Raw genomic sequence first — 20,910 nt, 5'->3', positions numbered from 1 at the left:
ACATCAGATAACATAATGCAATAGTACATGGCAGGCAGCAGCAAAGAGTTATTCAAATTGTCACCTGTACATACCCAGAATAAAGTTCTTCTTGAGGAAATAACATGGCAGACTATTCTGGCAGTTACGATGGAAATGAGAAAGACTGTGAAGTGGACTGATTCTGTTAACAGGTGAAAACTTTAAGAAAATGATTAGCTCAATGAACAAAGACCAAAAGAGCATTACCACAGAAAAATAAAGCCTTACACAAATCTCTTAAGTGAAAGGGTAATGACTGTGGAACAGCAGCATCTTGAGACCTGAAACGGGACCAGTTTGGTGGAATCTGATCAATCTGGGAACCCTGACCTCACAAAAGTCATTGTGCTTTCCCTAAGCCCCCTCCTCCACAACATGAGACTAATCTTTACCCAACTAAGACTGTCATGACAGTACCTGAAACCGACAAGGGAATGCAGATCCTCTTCATGCCTTCCATGCAAGCAGCCCACTGCCCCTAAGCATCCAATTAAGTCAGATTCCCCAGGAGAACAAGTACCAAATTTAAACCAACAGGAGTCAGCTTACATTCCAAAAAAACTAGACTTCGGAAAACTTCAAGACGGCCAAAGACTTAAAAAATTAAAAAAAAAAAAAAAAAAAAAAAAAGACTTCCAAAGACTTTAATACCTTATGTTGACAGCAACTTAGAGAACTGCATGTGGGATCAGATTCTAGAGTTACCAAGTAAGAAAGAAAACAACTTCAGATAAGATTTAAGTTATCAAAAGGAATACACTTACCAAAGATTATTTATTGTACTACCTCAAGCAACTAGATATGATTATAACAGTTTGCTCAGTTAACTGACTTGAAATCTGGGCTCAATGACAGCTTACATTAAAAACAGCTGGAACTCCTGCTGAATAAAAGCAGGATTAACAGCAAATTAGATACCTAGGAAGACAGAGCAATGGAAACTATCTGAACTGAGGCATGAGGCCAGGGACTGAAAAAGGTAATGAACAGAACCTTACTGACTTTGGGTACAGTAACAACTAGTCTAACATATGTGTAAGGGGTGAATGATTTAAAACAAAATTTTTTAAATTATATATAATTATAATTAATATGTAATTAATTATATATATAATTTATGTTCCAAATTTGACAAACTCTAAAACCTTACAAATCCAAGCAGCTCAGTGAACAATAAAAAGAATAAACATCAAGAAAACCCTAACCCAAGGAACCTAACAATTAAGTTGCTGAAAACTTAAGCCATAAATGAAAATCCTAAGAGCAGCCAGAAAAAAAGGACAAGTTGGAGAGAGGAACAAAGATAAGACTACACAGGCATTTCTTAGAGAAACAAGGCAGGCCGGAAGACAATGGAAAAACATCTTGAAAGTGTTGAAAAACAAAAACAAAGATTGTCCATCTAGAATTCTATATCCAGCAAAAATATCCTTTTTTTTTTAATTTTTTTTATTTTTTTATGATAGTCACAGAGAGAGAGAGAGAGAGGCAGAGACATAGGCAGAGGGAGAAGCAGGCTCCAAGCACCGGAAGCCCAACGTGGGATTCGATCCCGGGTCTACCAGGATCACGCCCTGGGCCAAAGGCAGGCGCTAAACCGCTGCGCCACCCAGGGATCCCCAAAAATATCCTTAGTAAATGAAAGTAAAATAGTTTTGCAAAGAAAAGCTGAACAAATTCAAGGCCAAAAGAACTGTGCTATAAGAAATATTAATATAAGCTCTCAAAGTAGAAGAAAAGCGGCGGAAACTTGTGTCAAAATAAAGGAATAAAAAGAGTGACAGAGACAGTAACTATCTGACTAAACAAAGAAGAATTATTTTTCAGTTTTTTATTATTTAAGACATATTTCATATATGATGATACCATTCATCTGAGATGTCCAGAACGAGTGTATCCATAGACAGAAAGTTGGTGGATGCCAGAGGCTTGGGGAGGCAGGAAAAGAGAAGTAACTGCTAAACAGGTACCAGACATTACTTGATGGCAATAAAAATGTTTTGGAACCAGGGACGCCTGGATGGCTCAGTGGCTGAGCATCTGCCTTTGGCTCAGGGCATGATCCCAGGGTCCTGGGATTAAGTCCCACAGCAGGCTCCCTGCAGGTAGCCTGCTTTTCCCTCTGCCTGTCTCTCTGTGTCTCTCATGAATAAATAAATATTGTTTTTAATTGTTTTGGAACCAGATAAAGGGATAACTGCAAAACAGTGTAAATGTACTAGATGCCACTGAATGGGTCACTTTAAAAAGCTTCATTCATTTTATGCTACATGAATTTCACCTCAATTTTTTTAAAAGATAAATGGATGTTTTAAGCAAAGTTAATAACTGTATATTTGACGCGTGTTTTATGTAGATGATCATGGCAATGGCAATACAGAATAAAGGATGGGAGGGAGAAATGAAGTATATTGATATAATATTGTTACATTATATGTGAAGTGGTCTGATATTTGAAGGTATATGTTTATTTTTCATATTATAAATACTAAAATAAGCACTAAAAAAAGGCAAAGAAAAGCATGATAATAAGCCAAACTGAACACAAACATTAATCATAAAAAATAAGCAAAAAGACAGGAAAAGAAAATATGAAAAACAAAGGAACAGAGGGAACAAAGAAATCAAAAGATGGTGGCTTTAAACACTACCATGTTAATTACATTATATATAAATGGTCTAAATGCTCCAATTAAAAGGCAGAGGCTGGGGCACCTGGGTGGTTTAGCTGATTAAGCATCTAACTCTTGATTTTACCTCAGGTCATGATCTAAGAGTCCTGGGATCGAACACCACATCAGGCTCCATACTCGGTGGGAAGCCCGCTTGAGATTTTCTCTCTCCCTCTGCCTCTGTCCCTCTCCTGACTTGCACTTTCTCTCAAAACACAGAAGACCTTTTTTTTAAAGAAGGCAGAAAGGTTGTCATACTAGATTTAAAAAAGCAAAACAAAACCATATGCTGTATACAAGAAATGCACTTTAAATACACAGGTTAAAATAAAATAGGAAAAGACATATTGGGTAAATGATCAAAAAATAAAATAATTGGCACGGCTATCAAAAAAAAAAAAAAAAAAGCAGCCTTCACAGTAAGGAATATTACAAAAGATAAAGACAGATATTCTATAATGATCAAACAACCACTCGATTAAGAAGACTCAACAATACTAAATATGATACACCAAAGAACAGATTAATGGAATTTAAACCCATACATATATGGTCAGTTATTTTTCAACAAAGTAACTCAGAGAGGAAAGGATAATCTTTTTAATAAATGGTGCTGAAACTGGATATCCATACCAAAAAAAGAAAAAAGGAACTTCAATCCTTATCTCATACGACATACCAGGTATCAACTTATAATTTAGATCACAGATCTAAACATAAAAGCTAAAATCATAAAACATCTAAAATAAAATACAGGAAAAAAATCTCCCTGTGAGGTAAGCAAGTATTTCTTAGGATAAAAAAAGTACAACCATAGAAGAAAAATTGATGTCGGACTTCATCAAAACTTAAAACTTCTGTTCTTCACAGACTGTTGTCAAGAATAAAAAGACAAGGGATGCCTGGGCGGCTCAGCAGTTGTGCATCTGCCTTTGGCTCAGGTCATGATCCTAGGGTCCTGGGATCAAGTCCCGAATCAGGTTCCCCACAGGGAGCCTGCTTCTCCCTCTGCCTGTATCTCTGCCTCACTCTGTCTCTCTCATGTATAAATAAACAAAAATTTTTAAAACAGAAAAGCCAGAGATAACATTCTCAATACATATTACCTCACAAAAATATATATCCAAAATTAATGATGAATTATTGCAATAAAACAACCCAAGAAAAACTTAAAGAGATTCCCAAACAAAATTACATTTAAGGGCAATAAGCACATGAAAAAGACAATGGCATGTATAAAAGAGAAATGCAAAACAAAACCACAATATTACTATTCTCCCTCTAAAAAGACTAAAATTAAAATACACAATGCTTACAATACCAAGGATGTGAAATGTACCCAATATAAATAAGTATGTGGAGCAACTGGAACTTTTACACATTCCTTATTTTTTTTAAGTTTTTTTTTATTTGACAGAGAAAGAGCAAGTAAGCAGCTTCTCATAAAGTTAAATACACAGCTAATACCAAGCAATTCGACTTACAGGTATTTGTATGAAAACATAGGTCTATACCAAACCTACATGATGGTTCATAACAGCTTTATTCATAATGACCCAAATTGGAGAAATACAAATGATCACCAGCATATGAACAGATCAACGATTTGTGTTATACCCTTGCCAAAACAGAACTTAGTCCTAAAAAGTAACATGCAAGAATGTTTATGAATCTCAAAAACAGGGTGAAGGAAACTAGCCAAGCATAAAATAATATAGATTGTAAGATACCATTTATAAGAAAACTCAGTAACAGAAAGCAGAAGGGTAGGGGCAGGAGTACTGAAAGTAAAGAGCATAAAAAGGATTTTAGTGATGAAAATGATCTATTGATTGTTTTAGTGGTTACCGTTGGAGAGATAGTCTTCCTTGGGCTTCTTGCACTCCTGTATGTTTTCCTGAGTGTGCTAAGATTGTAAAGCCCAGACCAACTGCTCTTGAACTTGAGTCATTCTATAGCTGGTAACCTTGAAAGATGAGGTAATGTCTTCCCCTGAACAAAGAGCAAGATCGCTTACTGCTTTCGATAAAAGCAGTGGATTCCCCAAGTTCAATATTCTTCAGCTGCAACACAAACCCAATGAGGGAGCATCCACCTTGGTCATACTGTATTGCCTCTGGGAGATTTGGGGGCAGGGGAACCTATGCAAATATGCAGATTTTCACACTATTTGCTGGCCATGAATAACATATTTCTTTCTCTGGTTCAGAAGTCTCCTGGCAAAAAAAAAAAAAAAAAGTCTCCTGGCTTATTCCAGCATTCAGTAGTAACAGTAACAGGCTTTTAGCTTGCTTATATCCTAGATAAAATTTTATGCCTCAAATGAGTACAATTTATTGGATGTAAATGGACAAAGGAGAAAAGGTGTATAAGAAAGGAGGAAATGGACAAAGGAAAAAGAGGAGGAAGTGAAGGAGAATGAGGAAGAGGAAAGAAGAGGTTGGAACACCAGATATTCCTCAGTATGTAGAATGAATCAATCCAGACTTACAAAGACAATAATGTGTATTTTTATCATATTCAACACACACGTACACACACACACACACACACTTAAATGTCCTCCAAGAAGACCCTTCATCAAGGAATTAATAAATATACTGGTGAAGGATGTAGTGAAAACTGCTGTGGTGGCTGTCCTTTGTAGTTCTAGGTTATAGATGGGCAATAGTGCCATTAAAAGGGCTCCCTGATTTCAACAGGATAGTGGGATTCCCAGAGTGACAAAGAATAAGGAGAAGCACTTAATCCTGAGATTTATAAAGTAGGCCTGGTTATAATAGGCAAGAGGACCAAAACTGTAATCAGAATGGTTTGGATCTCTGGCGGTACCTAACCATGGTGATCTAAAGAAAAACACATGGGCAATATTCTTGATGGGAAGGTACCACCTGATGAGAAGAAAAAAAAGAAAAGAAAACCAAAAAACTCGGGATGCCCAGGTAGCTCTGTGGTTGAGCATCTGCCTTTGGCTCTGGGCATAATCCCAGGGTCCTGGGATGGAGTCCCACATCAGGCTCCCCGCAGGTAGCCTGCTTCTCCCTCTGCCTATGTCTCTGCCTCTCTCTCTGTGTCTCATGAATAAATAAATAAAATCTTAAAAAAAAAAAAAAAAACCCTAGATATATCAAACTGAGGCCTGACTTAAGTGGCTACAATGTAAGAATTATAGCATGCCACCTAATATACAGGCTGAGTTTGTTCAAAGACACAGAGCCCTTGGAGAAAAGGAGACAATGGGTTCCACTAAGGAAGGACCCTACAAAATTTGCATAAAGGAGCATACTTGAAGTCTTCCTCCTAGAGGAATGGAGGTTCCAATAGAATATGGAAGTTTTCATCAAGGAGACAGTGCATGTGGGAAACAAAATCACTTGGGCTTTTTAGGGGTTACTCAACACTGGCTCTAAGCCCAAACTAACTCTTAGGGACCAGATCGTCACTGTGGTAAACCAGTCAGATCAGAAGCTGTGATGTCATATCAAGAAAGACTGTTCTGGCTTCAATCCATCTTACAGTAGGCCCAGTGAATCCATGGACCCACCCTATAATTTCCCCAGTCCTTGAACACACAGTTAAAGGCTCCCTAAACTATGGAGTAAGGGTTATCATCAGTGTCAGAAGGGCCAAGTAAAATCCCCTAGCTGCGCCCCTTCCTAACAAAATAATAAACCCAAAGCCAAAGTACATCTCTGAAACTGGAGAGGACAATATCAACTTCAAAGGCTTAAAAAGATGGTGGGATGGGGATTGTCTGAACCTTGTTTCACTAACCTACTGAGCCAGTGCAGAGGACATGGATCTTAGAGAACGACTGTGGATTATAGTAAACCAAATGAAGTGGTGACTACAATCATAGTCGTTCCAGATATGGTCTCTACTAGGACAAATAAACACAATCCCTGGCACCTAGTTTGCATCCATCAAGCTAAAAAATGCTTTCTCTTTACCTATTCCAAAAACAGATCACCAGAAGCTGTTTTCATCTTACAATCCAGAAATTCACTTTGACTGTCATAGCTCAGGGCTTCATCAACACTCCAGCTTTCATTATTTGGTCCACAGAGACTGTGGGCATCTCGACACCTCACAGGGCCACTACACTGTTAGTTCAGCCAGCAAATCCTGTATCCCCACCCACACTTGGTGCCATCCAGCTCTCTACTCTTTGCCAACCTAACAGGTAGGAAGGCACTATTACTCGTTTAATTTGCAGGTCTCTGATTACTTAATAATTCCAAACATCTATGCATGTTAACATTTGCTATTCTGTAACCTACTTATTAATACCCTTTGCCTATTTTCCTACAGAAGTTGCTGCCCTCTTTTTACTGATGTGTACTTCCCTGTCTGGTCTACATATTAACTCCTTATCGAGTTTGGGCACTGCAAATACCTTCTCTCATTCTTTCTTGTCTTTCACTGAGTGAAAAATCTTTAATTTGTATATAATCAGTCATTATTTTTTTACCTTTATAAATTTTTGAAGTTTTAAGAGTCGTCCTAAGAAGTCCTCCAAAGAGCCTCTTCAACAATGTCTCCCATTAATTTTATAATTTCTCTCACGTTTAAAATTTATCCATAACCAATCCTGTCTGTAGTGTAAGATTTTTTCTCTCCATATAGTGAGCCACTCTTCCTAACATGACTCCTTTCTCCAATGATTTATGCTACCCTTATCTTAAGTTCCTGAACACATATGGGTAAGGCTCTGCTAATTTGTTCTCCAAGACTATTTTTTCTGTTCATACGCTTGCACTACAGTTTTTATTACCACAGCCTTCAAACAGTATCTTAATTTCTGATAAGGGAAGCCCCACCAAAACAAATCTTTAGGATTGCTTTAGCTCTTCACAAACTTTATTCCATCTGCCGTACGGATTTGAGATTTAGGTTACAAACCAGTTTAGACACACCGACTGGAATTCTGATGGCAGTGTTAATCGAACTTTACAGATTAAAATGAAGAAAACTGACTCTCATAATAATAAACAAACATATCCCAAAACATGGGAAGTTTTTCCTTATTTAGATCCTCTTCTAGTTCCTTATTAAAGCTGTTAAAATTTTCTTCTTAAAGTTCTTACATACTCTTGTGTTAATTCCTAGACACTTTATAATTTTGATGCTTTTACTGTATACAATATTTACTTCTGACTACCTTTACTAGTTGGTTATTGTTAGTGCAGTGAATGCTACAAATTTTTGTAGTTTGCCTTTCAATCCAGTAACCCTGCTAAACTCTTACTAGTTCTAATAGTTTCTCTGAATTCTAATGGTCCTTCTAGTTAAGTATTAAAATTCACAAATAGGGGATCCCTGGGTGGCTCAGCGGTTTGGCGCCTGCCATTGGCGGAGGGCATGATCCTGGAGTCCTGGGATCAAGTCCCACGTCGGGCTGCCGGCATGAAGCCTGCTTCTCCCTCCTCCTGTGTCTCTGCCTCTCTCCCTCTCTCCCTCCCTCTCTCTCTTTCTGTGTCTACCATGAATAAATAAATAAATAAACCTTTGAAAAAATAAAATAAAATTCACAAATAATGAGTTTTTATGCTTCCCTTCCTATCCTTCTATTTATTTTTCCCCTTTGTAATAGTAGCTAGGCGTTTTCTTACCATGTTAAACAATAATAGTGAGAGAGGACATCCTTGTTACTGATCTCAAAATGAATGTTATCTATATAATTTCTCCATTAAGTATTATTATTTGCTGTAGATTTTTGGTAATGACCTTGATCTATTTATCTCATATTCCAAGCTTGCTAAGAGTTTTTATCACATACAGTTGTTGGATCTTATCTAATGTTTTTTATGATATCCATGATTTTTCTCAAGTTTATTAATGAGATACAATAACAGTAAAGAGATACTCATATCTACATTCTTAAAACTCCACGGATCATGATTCCTTTAACATACTGTTAAACATGACATATGGTTTTCATATCTATGCTAATAACCGAAGCAGATCTATAATTTTCTCATATTGTCCTTACCTAGTTTTAAAATCAAGATTTCGCTAACCTTGTAAACTGAGCTAGGCATCTTTTTATTTCCCTATTTCCTAGAAGGACTTGTAAAAAGGAATTGTTACTTAACATTCAATGCAACTCGCTGACCTCTGTCCAGTTTTTGAAAGGGGAGGTCTTTACCATTTCAGTTTGCTAAATATTTATTAGTTCAAGCTATCCACTCCTTCTGATACCAACTTTCAGTTTGTATTTTTCTAAGAATTTACACTTTTCATCTAGGCTCTCACATTTATTAACCTATAGGAGTTCATTAAGTTTTTCTGAAAAATTCTCATGCTCGTAGTTATTCCCCATTTTTTATATTTGCATCTTTTCTTGATCCATCTTATCAGAAGTCTATCTAGCTTATTAATCTCCAAAGAACAATCCTTTGATTTAGCAAATCTTTCTTTTGTTCCTAATTTCATTGGTTTCTGCTCTCAACTTGATGGTGTTTTCTGAACTCTTTAACTGAACCCTTTAAGCACTAAAACAAGCTTCCGTCAGCATTTAGATAAGTCACCAGGCCACTTAAGGCCTGGTTTCACTTATATAGACTTCAATACACAAGCTATGTATTATTCTCACATATGCATAATACAAAAAAAAAAAAAAGCCTATCCGAATCTTACCAACCATACGTCCACACAAATGTCTTTGACCAAAGCTTTATCCTGAAGGCAAATAAATTAGGTTATGTGCTGTTCCCACCAAAAAAACTAAAAGTGTAAAGCTGTAATTGTATATCTGAATCAAGGCAGATATTTTCTCTGCACAGCTAATTGGACAATTACTGGTACCGCTTGATAAAATTAGTAACTAGAAATGAAATCTCCAGTTGCTTTACCAGATGCCATTCAAAACCTGCAGTTATTAATAGGAGAGTAAAAATCTGGCTGCCATGGTCACTCTTCACCACTACCAGCACCTCCAGAAAACCCACTCAAAGCAAAAAAAGAAAAGAAAAAAAAAAGGCACTTTTTCCCCCTAGCTATAGAAGCCTACCTCTCAGGGGCAGTTTCGGATTACAAAACAAGATTTTGGTCTTCAATCTTCCTGCTGGCAACTGAACAGCTAAGACAGCTCACTAACATAAAGTTCAACCCTCAACATGATCCTGGACTTGGGACACACGCTAAAAATGGCTTTTTCTTAGGAGTGTAGGCTTTCAAGACTGATTTTATACGTTATTGGCTTCAAAACGGATGTCGCTCCCAACCACACTGGTGTGTCCCCCCCACCCCCAAGAAGCACCTCCTACATTTTTTCCCCTATCAGGACACAGAAGGGGCACACCGAAGAAGGAAAAAGAACGAGGTGTAGACATTGCTCAGGTCTCCGATTCCCGAGTTGTTTAACGCAGACTGGCTAAAAGCACAAGAATACAATTGCCAGATTTCTCTCCGGCTACCACAAAAAAAAAAAAAAAAAAAAGGACTCTTGCTAACGAAGCTCAGAGGGCCTGGTTTTCCCCCTTACGTTCAGGGCGAAACTTTCAAGGGGGAACGGAGAAGAAAAGAGCTCCTTAATGTTCGCGAACTAGCCAGCTGTGCTAAGGCTCGCATTTGCGGGAGAGCTTGGGGCTGCGTGCGCACCAGGCCGCCTCTCTAGGCCAGGTAACACAAGGAGCCAGGGCCGCTCCGGCGCTGGCCGCAGACACCCGGGGGGGGGGGGGGGGGGAGGGGAGGGGGGGGGAGGGGAGGGGAGGGGAGGAGAGACCCAGGCCTGAAACAAAGGAAGCAGGAGGGCTGGCCGACAAGGGTGGATTCGGCGTCCGGGCGGGGAGAAGAAAAGCCAAGGCTGCTGGGGAGAGGCTGGACTCACAGAACTTGGAGGTGGAGGTGTTGATGTTGATGGTGGAGCTGGGGGTGGGGGCGGGGGCCGCCTTGGCCACGGCGGCGGCCGTGTCGCAGCTCTTCAACATCATGATCACCCCGTTGGCCTCGGGCGGGGGCGGCGGCCCCATCGAGAGCCCCTCCTTGGGGCCTTTCCTGTCCACCGAGGCCGCGGGCACCGCCAGCAGCGGCCCCCCCGGCGGCTCTCGCGCGGGGGCCGAGATGGACGAGGGGGGCGGCGGGGGCGGCGGGGGCTGCCGGAAGCCGTCCACCGCGGCCTCCCAGTTGTTGTGGTTCTGGTCGTCCATCATCGCCACGTAGCTGCCCCACTCCTCCTCTTCCATGCTTTCCTCCATCCTGCAGGCCCCCAGCACCCGCCCGCCGCACAGGCACCTGCCGCCCGTCGCAACCCCGGGCCAGGGGGCACCGCGGCCTCCGCGAGCTCACATCGCCGGCGGCCGGCGCGGGCGCGGCGGGGCAGGCAGCGGCGCGCCGGGGCTCCCCGCGTCCGCCGGGCCGACTCTACAGAGACACGGCTGACGGCGGTGGGCGCTCCCGGGCTCTAGCCTGGGAGAGGCAGCCGTAAAGCGCAGCGCCCCTCACGACATTTTACAGCAACGTCCAACAGGCAGTTGGAAAGGGCAGCTGGGGGCGCGGCCAGGAGGGCACGTGGTGCGAGGCCCGAGCCAGGAGAAAGCAGAAAAGGGGCAGGAGCTTGTGAGTCACCCCCACGCAAAAGGGCAGAGGTTTGGCCCGCCTCGGCTGGCCCCGCGCTGAGAGGGGAGGGGCCCCGGGTCCGGAGGCGCCGACGTCGATCCCCCGCCCAGGCCGGACCCACGTGACAAGAGAGTTTGCGCACGCGCGTTCTCTGCCCGGTTGCCAGGACGACCGGAGTCTGGTCTGCAGCTGAAGATGCGCCCGAACCCGCTGGCGTTCGCGGCGGCGCCGGCCCCCGTCTCGGTGGGGTTTTTCTTACCGCCCGCCGGGTTTACCGGGTCTTCGCACACCACATGCGCGAAGGGTCTCGCCGGCCGGGCCTTTGGTTGGCGACGGGGCTCCCGAGAGGCCTGGGTCCGCACATGACAAATGGGAGGGATGCTCTGGGTGGCCCTTGATGCTCTAGCTCGTGGGCTTCAGCCCACACTACCGAAACTCTCAAAACCAAGAATAAAAACCGAAACATAGCAAGGTGACTAAAAAAAAAAAAAAAGGCGTTAGAGCTATTTGTGGATTTTTTTTTTTTTAAGTTCCTTAACTTCTCCATACACTGAGGCCAGGAATTTTGAATTTTTAAATGCCAAGCTTCACACAGTGTTCAACAAATGTGACTACAAATTTGAGATTACGTATGAGAGTCCTGAGGGGCAAAAAAGGAGAGGTTATGTAACTATAATTTCTTGAATTTCTCTGCATTCCTGAGCTATAGCAATAGCAGTATATTATATGAGGTTAAACGTTATAATTGTTTATTGCGGAGCTCGTCCTGGCTACTGGCTGATAAAGTTGTCAGAAAAGCCTGTTGTTACGTTTTTCTCTAGCAGGTGATGAATCTGTATTTCCACAGATGTGTAATGAGTGTGAAGAATCACTTCAGCCACTGAGAAATCATGGTCTCGGATGTATTTCAATGTCCACATTTATTTCGGCTTCTCTGCATATGTTTTCCCACTATATTCTGTGCTATACTTAGTGGAACTGTTTACCAATCACTTAACGATGATTTAATTTTAGACAGTGCTTCCCACATACTAATGGCACATATTTTTTTTGAAGCAGTGCCTGTTTTTAATTCCCTGGGCCTGGAACTATACTGATTTTCTGGCCCTGGGAAATTTGGAGAATATTTTTTTTAAGTGAAAGATAATTGAGTAAAATGCTAAGGGTGGGAAAAAATGTAACCCTAGAATTCTGTGCACAGCAAAAAAGAGGATGGAAAAAGGCAAACATAATCTTTTGCAGACAAACAGCAACTGATCATTTATCATCAAGAGACTTTCTATTTAGGGGAGTGGCTTAGTGGACTGGAGATAGAGGTCTCTACGTAATATTCAATACACAAGGAAAATACAAATCATAAATATATCTCTAATAAGACAGTCACAAAATATATGAAGCAAAAGTTGACAGGAGCACAAGAAGAAAAAAATCTACCATCACGGTAGGTTATTTTCACATCTCTTTGGATTGCAGTGGTTTGGTTTGAATAGCACCCCAAAAGATATGTCCCTGTCCTTATCCCTAGAGCCCGTGAATTTTACCGTATTTTAGAAACAGGGTCTTTGAGGATGAAATTAAAGCTCTTGAGATGAGATCTTCCTGGATTAGCAAAGTAGGCCATAAAACCAATGACAAGTGTCCTAAGAGAAAGGCAGTGGGAGATGTGAGAAGACAAAACAGGAGATAATGTGACCCTAGAAGCAGAGATTGGAGTGATAGAGCCACATTCCCACTCAAATGTCAACAGCCACCCCAATCTGGAGGAGGCAAAGAATGGATTCTCCCTCTAGAGTTTCCAGAGAATTCCATCCTACCAACGCCTTGATTCCAGACTTCTAGCTTCCAGAACTGTGAGAGAGTACATTTCTGTTGTTTACCATACCACTTGTGGTAATTTGTTACAGTACCGCAGGAAACTAATAGGTAGATCAAGGGGACAAAAAGTCTTTAAGGAGCTAGAAGAGCTGAATAACACAATTACCAAGCTTGATTTAATGAGTACAAACAGAACATTGCACTCAACAACCGTAGAACAGAAATACACAAGAATATGTGAAAAGTTGACAAAAATTGAACATACTGGGTCATAAAGCAGGTCTCTCTACAACGTCTAAGGATTGGTATCATAGCAACCACATTCTCTGACCAGTATGTATTTAAAGTAGAAATCAATAACCAACGGGCAGCTAGTAAACCTTCATATTTCTACTCTTTCTTCCAATCAACTCATGGGTCAGAAAAATCATAACGGAAATTGGAAAACATTTAGAATTTAAGGGATTGGTACTCTCTTAGGAAAGTAGCTTCCATCATAGCAAGGCCCTACTCCAGAGGTTTTTACCCAGCACACTGTTGAACACTGAACCCTTTGTATGTATACTGCCAAAATGACCAGTATAAGACATTCATTTTAGTTGTAATTAAATGCACCATTGGGGGAAAATCTAATGATGATTGGAGCTAAGCAATCACTAACAGGGTGCAATTTGCCATAAATAAGAAGAAATACCGCCTACCAAAGAGAAACCAAATGAATATATTGATAACTGGTTGTTTTTATGGACATTATGAGACATTATTAAATTACACATAAAAGCATATTGTATTTTAATAGTTATTAACTTAAAATCTTAGATAATTTGTTCTAGGATATGAAGATAGGGAATAACATTACTAGCAGCCACTGACCCAACAATGGACAGTTATAACACAGGTTAATAATTACTACAAGCTCCCATAGTTGCAGGTATTAATCTATTTGTTTGGCTTTTAGGTTGGTTGATTTTTTTTTTAGATTTTATTTATTTTTTCATGAGAGAAAGAGAGGCAGAGACACAGGAAGAGGGAGAAGCAGGCTCCATGCAGGAAGCCTGATGTGAGACTCGATCCCGGGTCTCAGGATCACACCCTGGGCTGAAAGCAGGCACTAAACTGCTGAGCCACCCAGGGATTCCTGGTTGGTTGATTTCTATTTCCCACTAGGTTATCAGTTTCATTAAACCAGGATATGTATATATCCTGATGTGATATATATAATTTTATATATATATATGTATATATATGGGACCTCATGGAAAAAAGCCAATATATGTATTCATATATATAAATAAAAATATATTAATTATATATATACATATATATGTATGTACATTTATAAATATATACATAAAAGGACCCCATGGGAAAAAAAGCCGTCTTTTTCTTCGCTCCTTTTCCTGCTTCTATTCTTGCTAGGGCCTGTACCCCTGCCTTATACAAGCCTTAATGTAGGTCCTTCTTGTAAAGGTCAAGGAGTTAATGATTTCTTTGGAATCTTCACCACAATACATAACATCTAAGGGGTAACAGGGCAGGGTTATAAACTTCTCCAAGACCACTGACTCCAAACACCTTTAATGCCAAGACCCCTGGTTCCAGGGCATAAGTGATTTATAGAGGACACCTGAGTACTCATCCTTGATCTACCAGTTCCTGTTCTGGATGCCTAGGAGCACATGTACACCACATCACCAGCCTTAATAAAAACTCCAGAACCCTGAGCAAAGACAAGACTCCTGCTCCCTTTACTTTCTAAGTCTTCTGAACACTCTGTGTCTGTTCTATGTCTTCAATAAACTCTGCTTTTCTTCTTGGCTTGCACTTGATTTCCATCCTGTGCAAAGCCAAGGACCCCTTGGCTGGTCATGTGGGACCTGCTCTGGGTCCTCTGACCTGGCCAACCTACATCATAAGTTTGTATACACAAAGAGAAGGCTGATTCAAAATACTAATAGCAGTTATCTAGGATAATGGGTTTATGGGTGGATTTAATCTTCTTTGTATCTTTCAATGTTTTCTACATTCTCTATAATGAATGTGTATTTTTATAATCAGAAAAAAATTCTAAACCTTTAAGTTTAAAAAATAAACACAACAGGAGCACCTATGTGGCTTAGTCAGTTAAGCATCTGCCTTCAGCTCAAGTCACGATCCCAGGGGCCTGGGATTGAGCCCTGCATCAGGCTCTCCACTCAGCAGGGATTCTGCTTCTCCCTCTCCCCATGCCCCTTCCCCTGCTTGTGCTTTCACTCTCTCAAAAAAGTAAATTATTTTAGAAAATAAATAGTAAATACACAACATTTTAAAAGTATATATTGGGGGGGGGTGTATAAATCGGGATTCTATACATTAAAATGTACCTTTTGGCTCCCAGAAACACAATTCTCAAGTAAAAATTGTGTAAAAATCAAGGCTATTATTCATTGACTACCAGACTGACAAGGTCTAAGCAGGGCAAAGGAAAAGTGTAGTTCAGCCAGGGCTCCAGCTCCATTTTCTGCCATGGTCTTTGTCTTGCTCTCCTCTTTCATTAGTTCCATCCTCAGGCTATTGGTAAAATGACCGTCACAGCCCCGGGCCTCTTCAACATGGATAAAATGCCAAGAAGAAGAGGGCCTGGAGCACGTGGGTAGATCAGTCAGTTGAGCGACTGGCTCGTGATTTTGGCCCTGAGTCCAGCTCTGCGCTCCCACTTGTAGTCTGCTTGAGATTTTCTCTCTCCCTCTGCCCCACCCCCCACTTGCACTCTATCTCTTTCTCTCTCAAAATAAATGAATAAATATATAAGATCTTTTAAAAAAATAAGAGGACCCATAACTTCTGTTAGCGGTCTATTCTGAGCAAGCAAGTTCTTCCCCAGAAGCCCCCTGCAAACGTCCTCTAGTGCTGAACTGGCTCCTCTTCCACAACTGATTCACATGACATGTAGACATATTCCAGAGCCATTTACTGGAAAGGGTATGGATTTATTCCTAGAAAACAAGGCCCACACCTGGATCCTAGAGTGGAATCGGCTTCTCCTTAAGTACATTGGCTGAGAAATGAAGAATGGATACCAGAACAAAATTTGGGGCCAAGTGGAGAGGTTTAAATAGATGCTGGGTATGCAACAGTGCCCATTAGAGGCCCAAGTACCTGAGCTCCTGGAGCCTATCCACTACATAACCTCATCCAAGCCTCTCCACTCTGCCCCCTCCATTAGTACCTCCCTAATCAATATATGTATGCAAACTTGTGTACAAACTAATTAGATAAAAATATGGCTAATTGTCTAAAATAGTTAAAACTTGGAGAGGGTGGAGCACAGAGACTTTGTCATTAAGAATTAGTCTTTGTTCGGTTTTAAATACATTCATGTCACTTTTCTCGTGGAATAGTTCATTGTGATTGTTCAGTACTTTTGAATAAATACATGCGTGACTAGCTGAAGTTACCTGAAATCCTATTCATATTAACAGTTCTTCTTTCTTTAGTCAGTCTTAAAATATTATCTGTAAGGTAAGATATATTTTCCCTAAGAGAAAGCAAAGTTTATTATTGCCATTTTTACATCTTTTTATCTATTCTACCCTCCTAATTCTTGCATTGTTAGTGGAGGAAGACATTGCTCAGAGGTGAACAAGAAGAGGAAAGAAGACAAGAAAAAATATGTGAAAAAATCCAAAGACATGCCTCATCTAGGTAGCCAAGAACTAATTGAATCAAAGAAGATGTAGTAGACAACACAGAGCATATAAATGAGTTCTTTTAATTGCTGTTTTACTTTAAATTTACTATTAATTTCATGAAAACATTAGCATGGAAAACTTAAAAACATGACTTTGATAGAGATAACCTATATCAGGATAAAGAAGAATGCTCTTTTTAATCCCTAGGAGATTATAATGGACCAATACAGCATTTGACAAAGAAATGACTTGTGATGTATAATGCAATTGGAAGTCTAAATGTATAAAGCTATTGGAATGATCTTGATTAGAAGGCAAGAGGATTAGAGACATAGAAAATAACTCAAGCCTTAATAGTTTCACTGAGATTACTGCTTACAGTGAAAATGTGTAGCCACTCGGGGGAGTATTCACTATTCAGTATTTCTTTCCATGTTGAATTTTGTTCCTTCCTTTTACATCTTAGCATCTGAATCCTAAATTTCATCTTGGCAGGGAAACAGATAGTGATACAGATTCTCCCTGTAAACATGGTGAATTTAGAAGCTGAAGAAAATGGCTTAGGCTGAAGGAGGCTGCAGAATTAAAGTCCTTCATATCAGCACCTTGTTGCAGGCCTCTGCCTTTCACTCAGTCATTCACAAATCTTTCCATGTCCAGGCACATGCTGGGGCTAGGAGAGTAAACAGGCAAAAAGTGTGTCTGCCTCCCATGGAGTTTTCATTCCACCAAGATGTCAAGTATTAAACAATTAACCACATGACCCAAAGCATGACAAGGAAAATACTAGATGCAATGAGAAGACATAACAAAATTATTTTACTTTGATCAGGAGAATTTTTCTGAGAAAGCATATTTCTGCTAAGATGACAGGAGGGTGGAAGTTCATAAATCAGCAATTTAGGGAAAGAACATTCCAGATAGAAGAATCAATGTGAGAAAAGGCATTTGTCATCATCTAGGAACTTAAAGTAATGAGACTCAAGTGGAGTGAGGGAGAGGGAAGGGGATATGGCATATGGAGAAAAGGTAAAGGAGAGGATGTAATAGCTAGGAAATACAAGTCCTATTGAGGATTTTGTGTTTCTGCTTGAGTGGAAAAGGGGTAGGGAAGTGCTGTGATGTGTTTTACATTTTATAAGGATGATGGGGAGTGGGCTTATAGGAAAGGAAAGAGTGAACAGAGAGACCAATTACAGAGTTATGGCAATACTTCAGGCAAGTCATGATGCTGTCTTGGACCAGGGGGATATCAATGGGCATGGAGAGAGGTGGTGGACGGCAGATTGATTTTGGAGTTAGGCTGGACAGAACTCGATGCATTAAATGCTGAAGGGAGGGAAGGAAAGGTTTTAAGGAAGATTCAGCCACTCTGATACAGACCTTGGTAGGTGATCATGCTCATCCATAGCTGGGGTTTTATCAGATGCATGCAATGGAAGGAGAATTGAGTGAGTGATAGAAATGATGAATCAGCCAGAGACTTCAAGCTGGATGAGAAAATAAAGACCAGATGGGGCAGATGGCTAGAGAGAAGGTAAAGTTTTTTATGGATGAGAAGTCTCTGTGAGGTTGAAGAGCTACTGCAAGGATGTCTGTCCTTAATTAAGAAACCAGCAGGATAGGTCATAACCAAAAGGTAGAATGTTTGAATTAGCAATTTGGTATTGCTTCTCTACACCCTATGTCCTCAAAACAAGTGACCACTCCTGGATGCCTGCGGCTTTTGGGTGATGTCCACCACTTACATACAAGACAGAGATATATCAGGATGCAGGGAGGATTTGAGCAACAGAAGCACTTAACTGAAAGAGAAGACAAATTAATTAACTTCTGAAATCCTTTCCACTTGGCATTAATACAATGGATTCTTGCATAACGAAGTAACATTTCCCAGTTGTGCCAACTGTCCATTTTCATGCTCTTATTCACGGTCTTAGAGCTATTCGCTGTGTTAAAGAAATTTGATGTAATTTAGACAAGATATTTAAGATGCACATGAAGAGTTAAGTGAAACAGAAGATCCTTATCTATGAGTGAAGTATAGTCTTCAGTAGAAAATGTGTTTGTAGAAAGTATATTTGCACTACCCACTGCTATCTGTTCTGCGCTGTTGCTTACAAAAGAAAACCAGAGTTAAGTTTGTCTATTTCACTTTTTAAAGCATTAATTTTTAAAATTTTTATGGAAACAAAGAAGTTGACATGATTATGAAGGAAATTCATACAAAACTTCCCCCAAGCGAATTTCTTTTGAGACTATTTTGGGCCATTACAGTTCTAACTGTAATCTGGAGAAAAATTTTAACACATTAAAAACATGGTGCTGTTGGCAGTCCTGAAGAATTCATAAGGAAAATACTTTAAAATACTGTATGGACCTTGATATTTCTTTCAAGAGACAATGAATCTTGTGATATTGGTGGTTAGTGATTTATATAATGAGATCAAAATATTTTGTACTATTATCAGTGACAATAATTGCTCATATACAAATTAACCCCACCAAAAATGTTATATATATCAAATTCATGATATATCATGATCATACAAGTGTAATATATTAAACTCATGGTCCCCTGCCAACCCGAGTATTGCCTTAAGAATTTAATTGACAATTCTAGCTGCTTCAACCTCAGCCAAACATAGTTTCTCCACTTTGAAATCAATGAAAAACACCCTAAGAACCACAATGTCCTCAGAAAGTTGTCTAATTAGTCATTACTCTCAATAGAACACAAATTATGTGAAACTCTTTATTATAACATAATTAGTAATTTACTTAAATGAAGGCAAGAAAATTAACTTTTATGGAATAAATATAATCTATGAATTATGTATGACTTTATTTTATCACTTATCCAAATTATAAGCTCCTCAAAAGAGTGCCCAGACATATACAAATGCAGCTCAATTCAGTCATCTTTGATATTTTATCATAACTTTACATGTATCTTTTTTTGTATCAAGAAAGGGAAAAGGATATGTGTTAAAAAAAAGAAAAACACACAGTTGGTTACCTGGATATATATCGTTTAAATATTGGGACATACAGATGAGCCTCCATTTGTACTCCTGCTGCAAATATTAGAATCCAGCCTGGTTGGGGGGCTAGGGATGTAAAAGTTCAGAAGACTGGAAGAGCCACCCGCATGTGTGTTGAAGTTTCCCTCATGGGAATGATGGCAGGAGTTGACGTGGAGATAAAGGTCATCCAGAAACAACAGTGAGGGATGCTAATAACCAGGAGATGGTCGCCATGCAGGAGCAGAGTGGGAAACTCCAATGCTATGTGCCTTACCAGGTGAGCTCACAAAGGGGGATAGAAGGAAGAAGAAGAGTGCTAGCACCACCTCACCATCAGAGAAATACAAAGTATGAGAAACCTGTCTCCTTAAGAGGTCGCAGAGAAGCTGCACTCCGAAAACAGCTATGTTGGTTTAAAGCAGAGACTTGAAGGGAACAGTTGAAGAAAAAAAATATATAAGAGAATGTGCTAACCATGTAGCAGTGAAAGAGGTTTGTGAAGGAGAAGTGAGGTAAAGGACTGTGTGAGGGGAGCAGGTTAAAGGGAACTTTGGAGATGAAAATTCAGAAGTTTATTAAAAGTCATGGTTTGCGCATTGAGTGATGAAACAGCTTTGAAAGATCCAGTGCATCCAACCCCAGTGGAGCCCTGGGGGAAGGGAACACCTGGGCCCAACATAGTTCAGCTGTGGCCTGGAAGTGAGACCCTTCCTGTGGTTGACATTCAGGACTGGCCCTCCGCCATCAGCCAGCACTGGCAGGTGCCGTGGGCATGTCTGTGGTTGGCAGCAATGAGCACGAAACACCTGGTTCTTCATGGCCAGTCAATCTGGGCAATTCTCATTGGCATTCCAGGTGGTTGGACCAAGATGCATCATGATCATGGGGCCAGCATCCTCAGTGGATTAGCTATGGGCAAAGGCCAGGGCCTTTTAGAGACCATGCTGATCATCTGGTAGGAGTTAATAGCTATCTTGTCATATTTAAGAAGGGGCAGATACAAATGGGTCTCGACTCCATTTTTTTCACACATAATCTGCACTTTCATACATTATACCCCAAACTGCCTTTCATACTCAACCCAAACATTTCCAGCTTTGGCAAGATTGGTGCATCCTGCCAGCCATCCAGGTCAGTTTTGGCAGG

At 40.3% G+C, this 20,910-nt stretch overlaps 1 protein-coding gene and 1 long non-coding RNA gene across 8 annotated transcripts in view; one reads left to right on the top strand and one right to left on the bottom strand.

Moving 5' to 3' along the window:
- CACUL1 (CDK2 associated cullin domain 1) overlaps nucleotides 1-19,978 on the bottom strand; it is an 81,002-nt gene extending 61,024 nt beyond the window's left edge. Inside the window, exon 1 of one of the 4 annotated variants that reach the window (XM_077877464.1) lies at nucleotides 19,758-19,978. In XM_077877464.1, coding sequence (XP_077733590.1) covers nucleotides 19,758-19,788 — 31 coding nt within the window. In that variant the 5' untranslated portion in view covers nucleotides 19,789-19,978. Of the gene's footprint in view, nucleotides 1-10,524; nucleotides 11,331-19,757 lie in introns of those variants that run through there. The other 3 variants (XM_077877462.1, XM_077877461.1, XM_077877463.1) reach the window with 3 other exon arrangements.
- LOC144301035 (uncharacterized) overlaps nucleotides 10,733-20,910 on the top strand; it is a 27,807-nt gene continuing 17,629 nt past the window's right edge. For 2 of the 4 annotated variants that reach the window (XR_013367757.1, XR_013367756.1), the window contains exon 1: nucleotides 10,733-11,252. This is a non-coding gene — a long non-coding RNA (uncharacterized LOC144301035). The remainder of the gene's footprint in view (nucleotides 11,253-20,910) is intronic. The other 2 variants (XR_013367758.1, XR_013367759.1) reach the window with 1 other exon arrangement.

Source organism: Canis aureus, chromosome 29 (genome assembly GCF_053574225.1).
Source record: "Canis aureus isolate CA01 chromosome 29, VMU_Caureus_v.1.0, whole genome shotgun sequence".
Taxonomy (NCBI): Eukaryota; Metazoa; Chordata; class Mammalia; order Carnivora; family Canidae; genus Canis; species Canis aureus.
The sequence above is the reverse complement of the archived record's forward strand: the minus strand, read 5'-3'. Positions and strand labels throughout refer to the sequence as shown.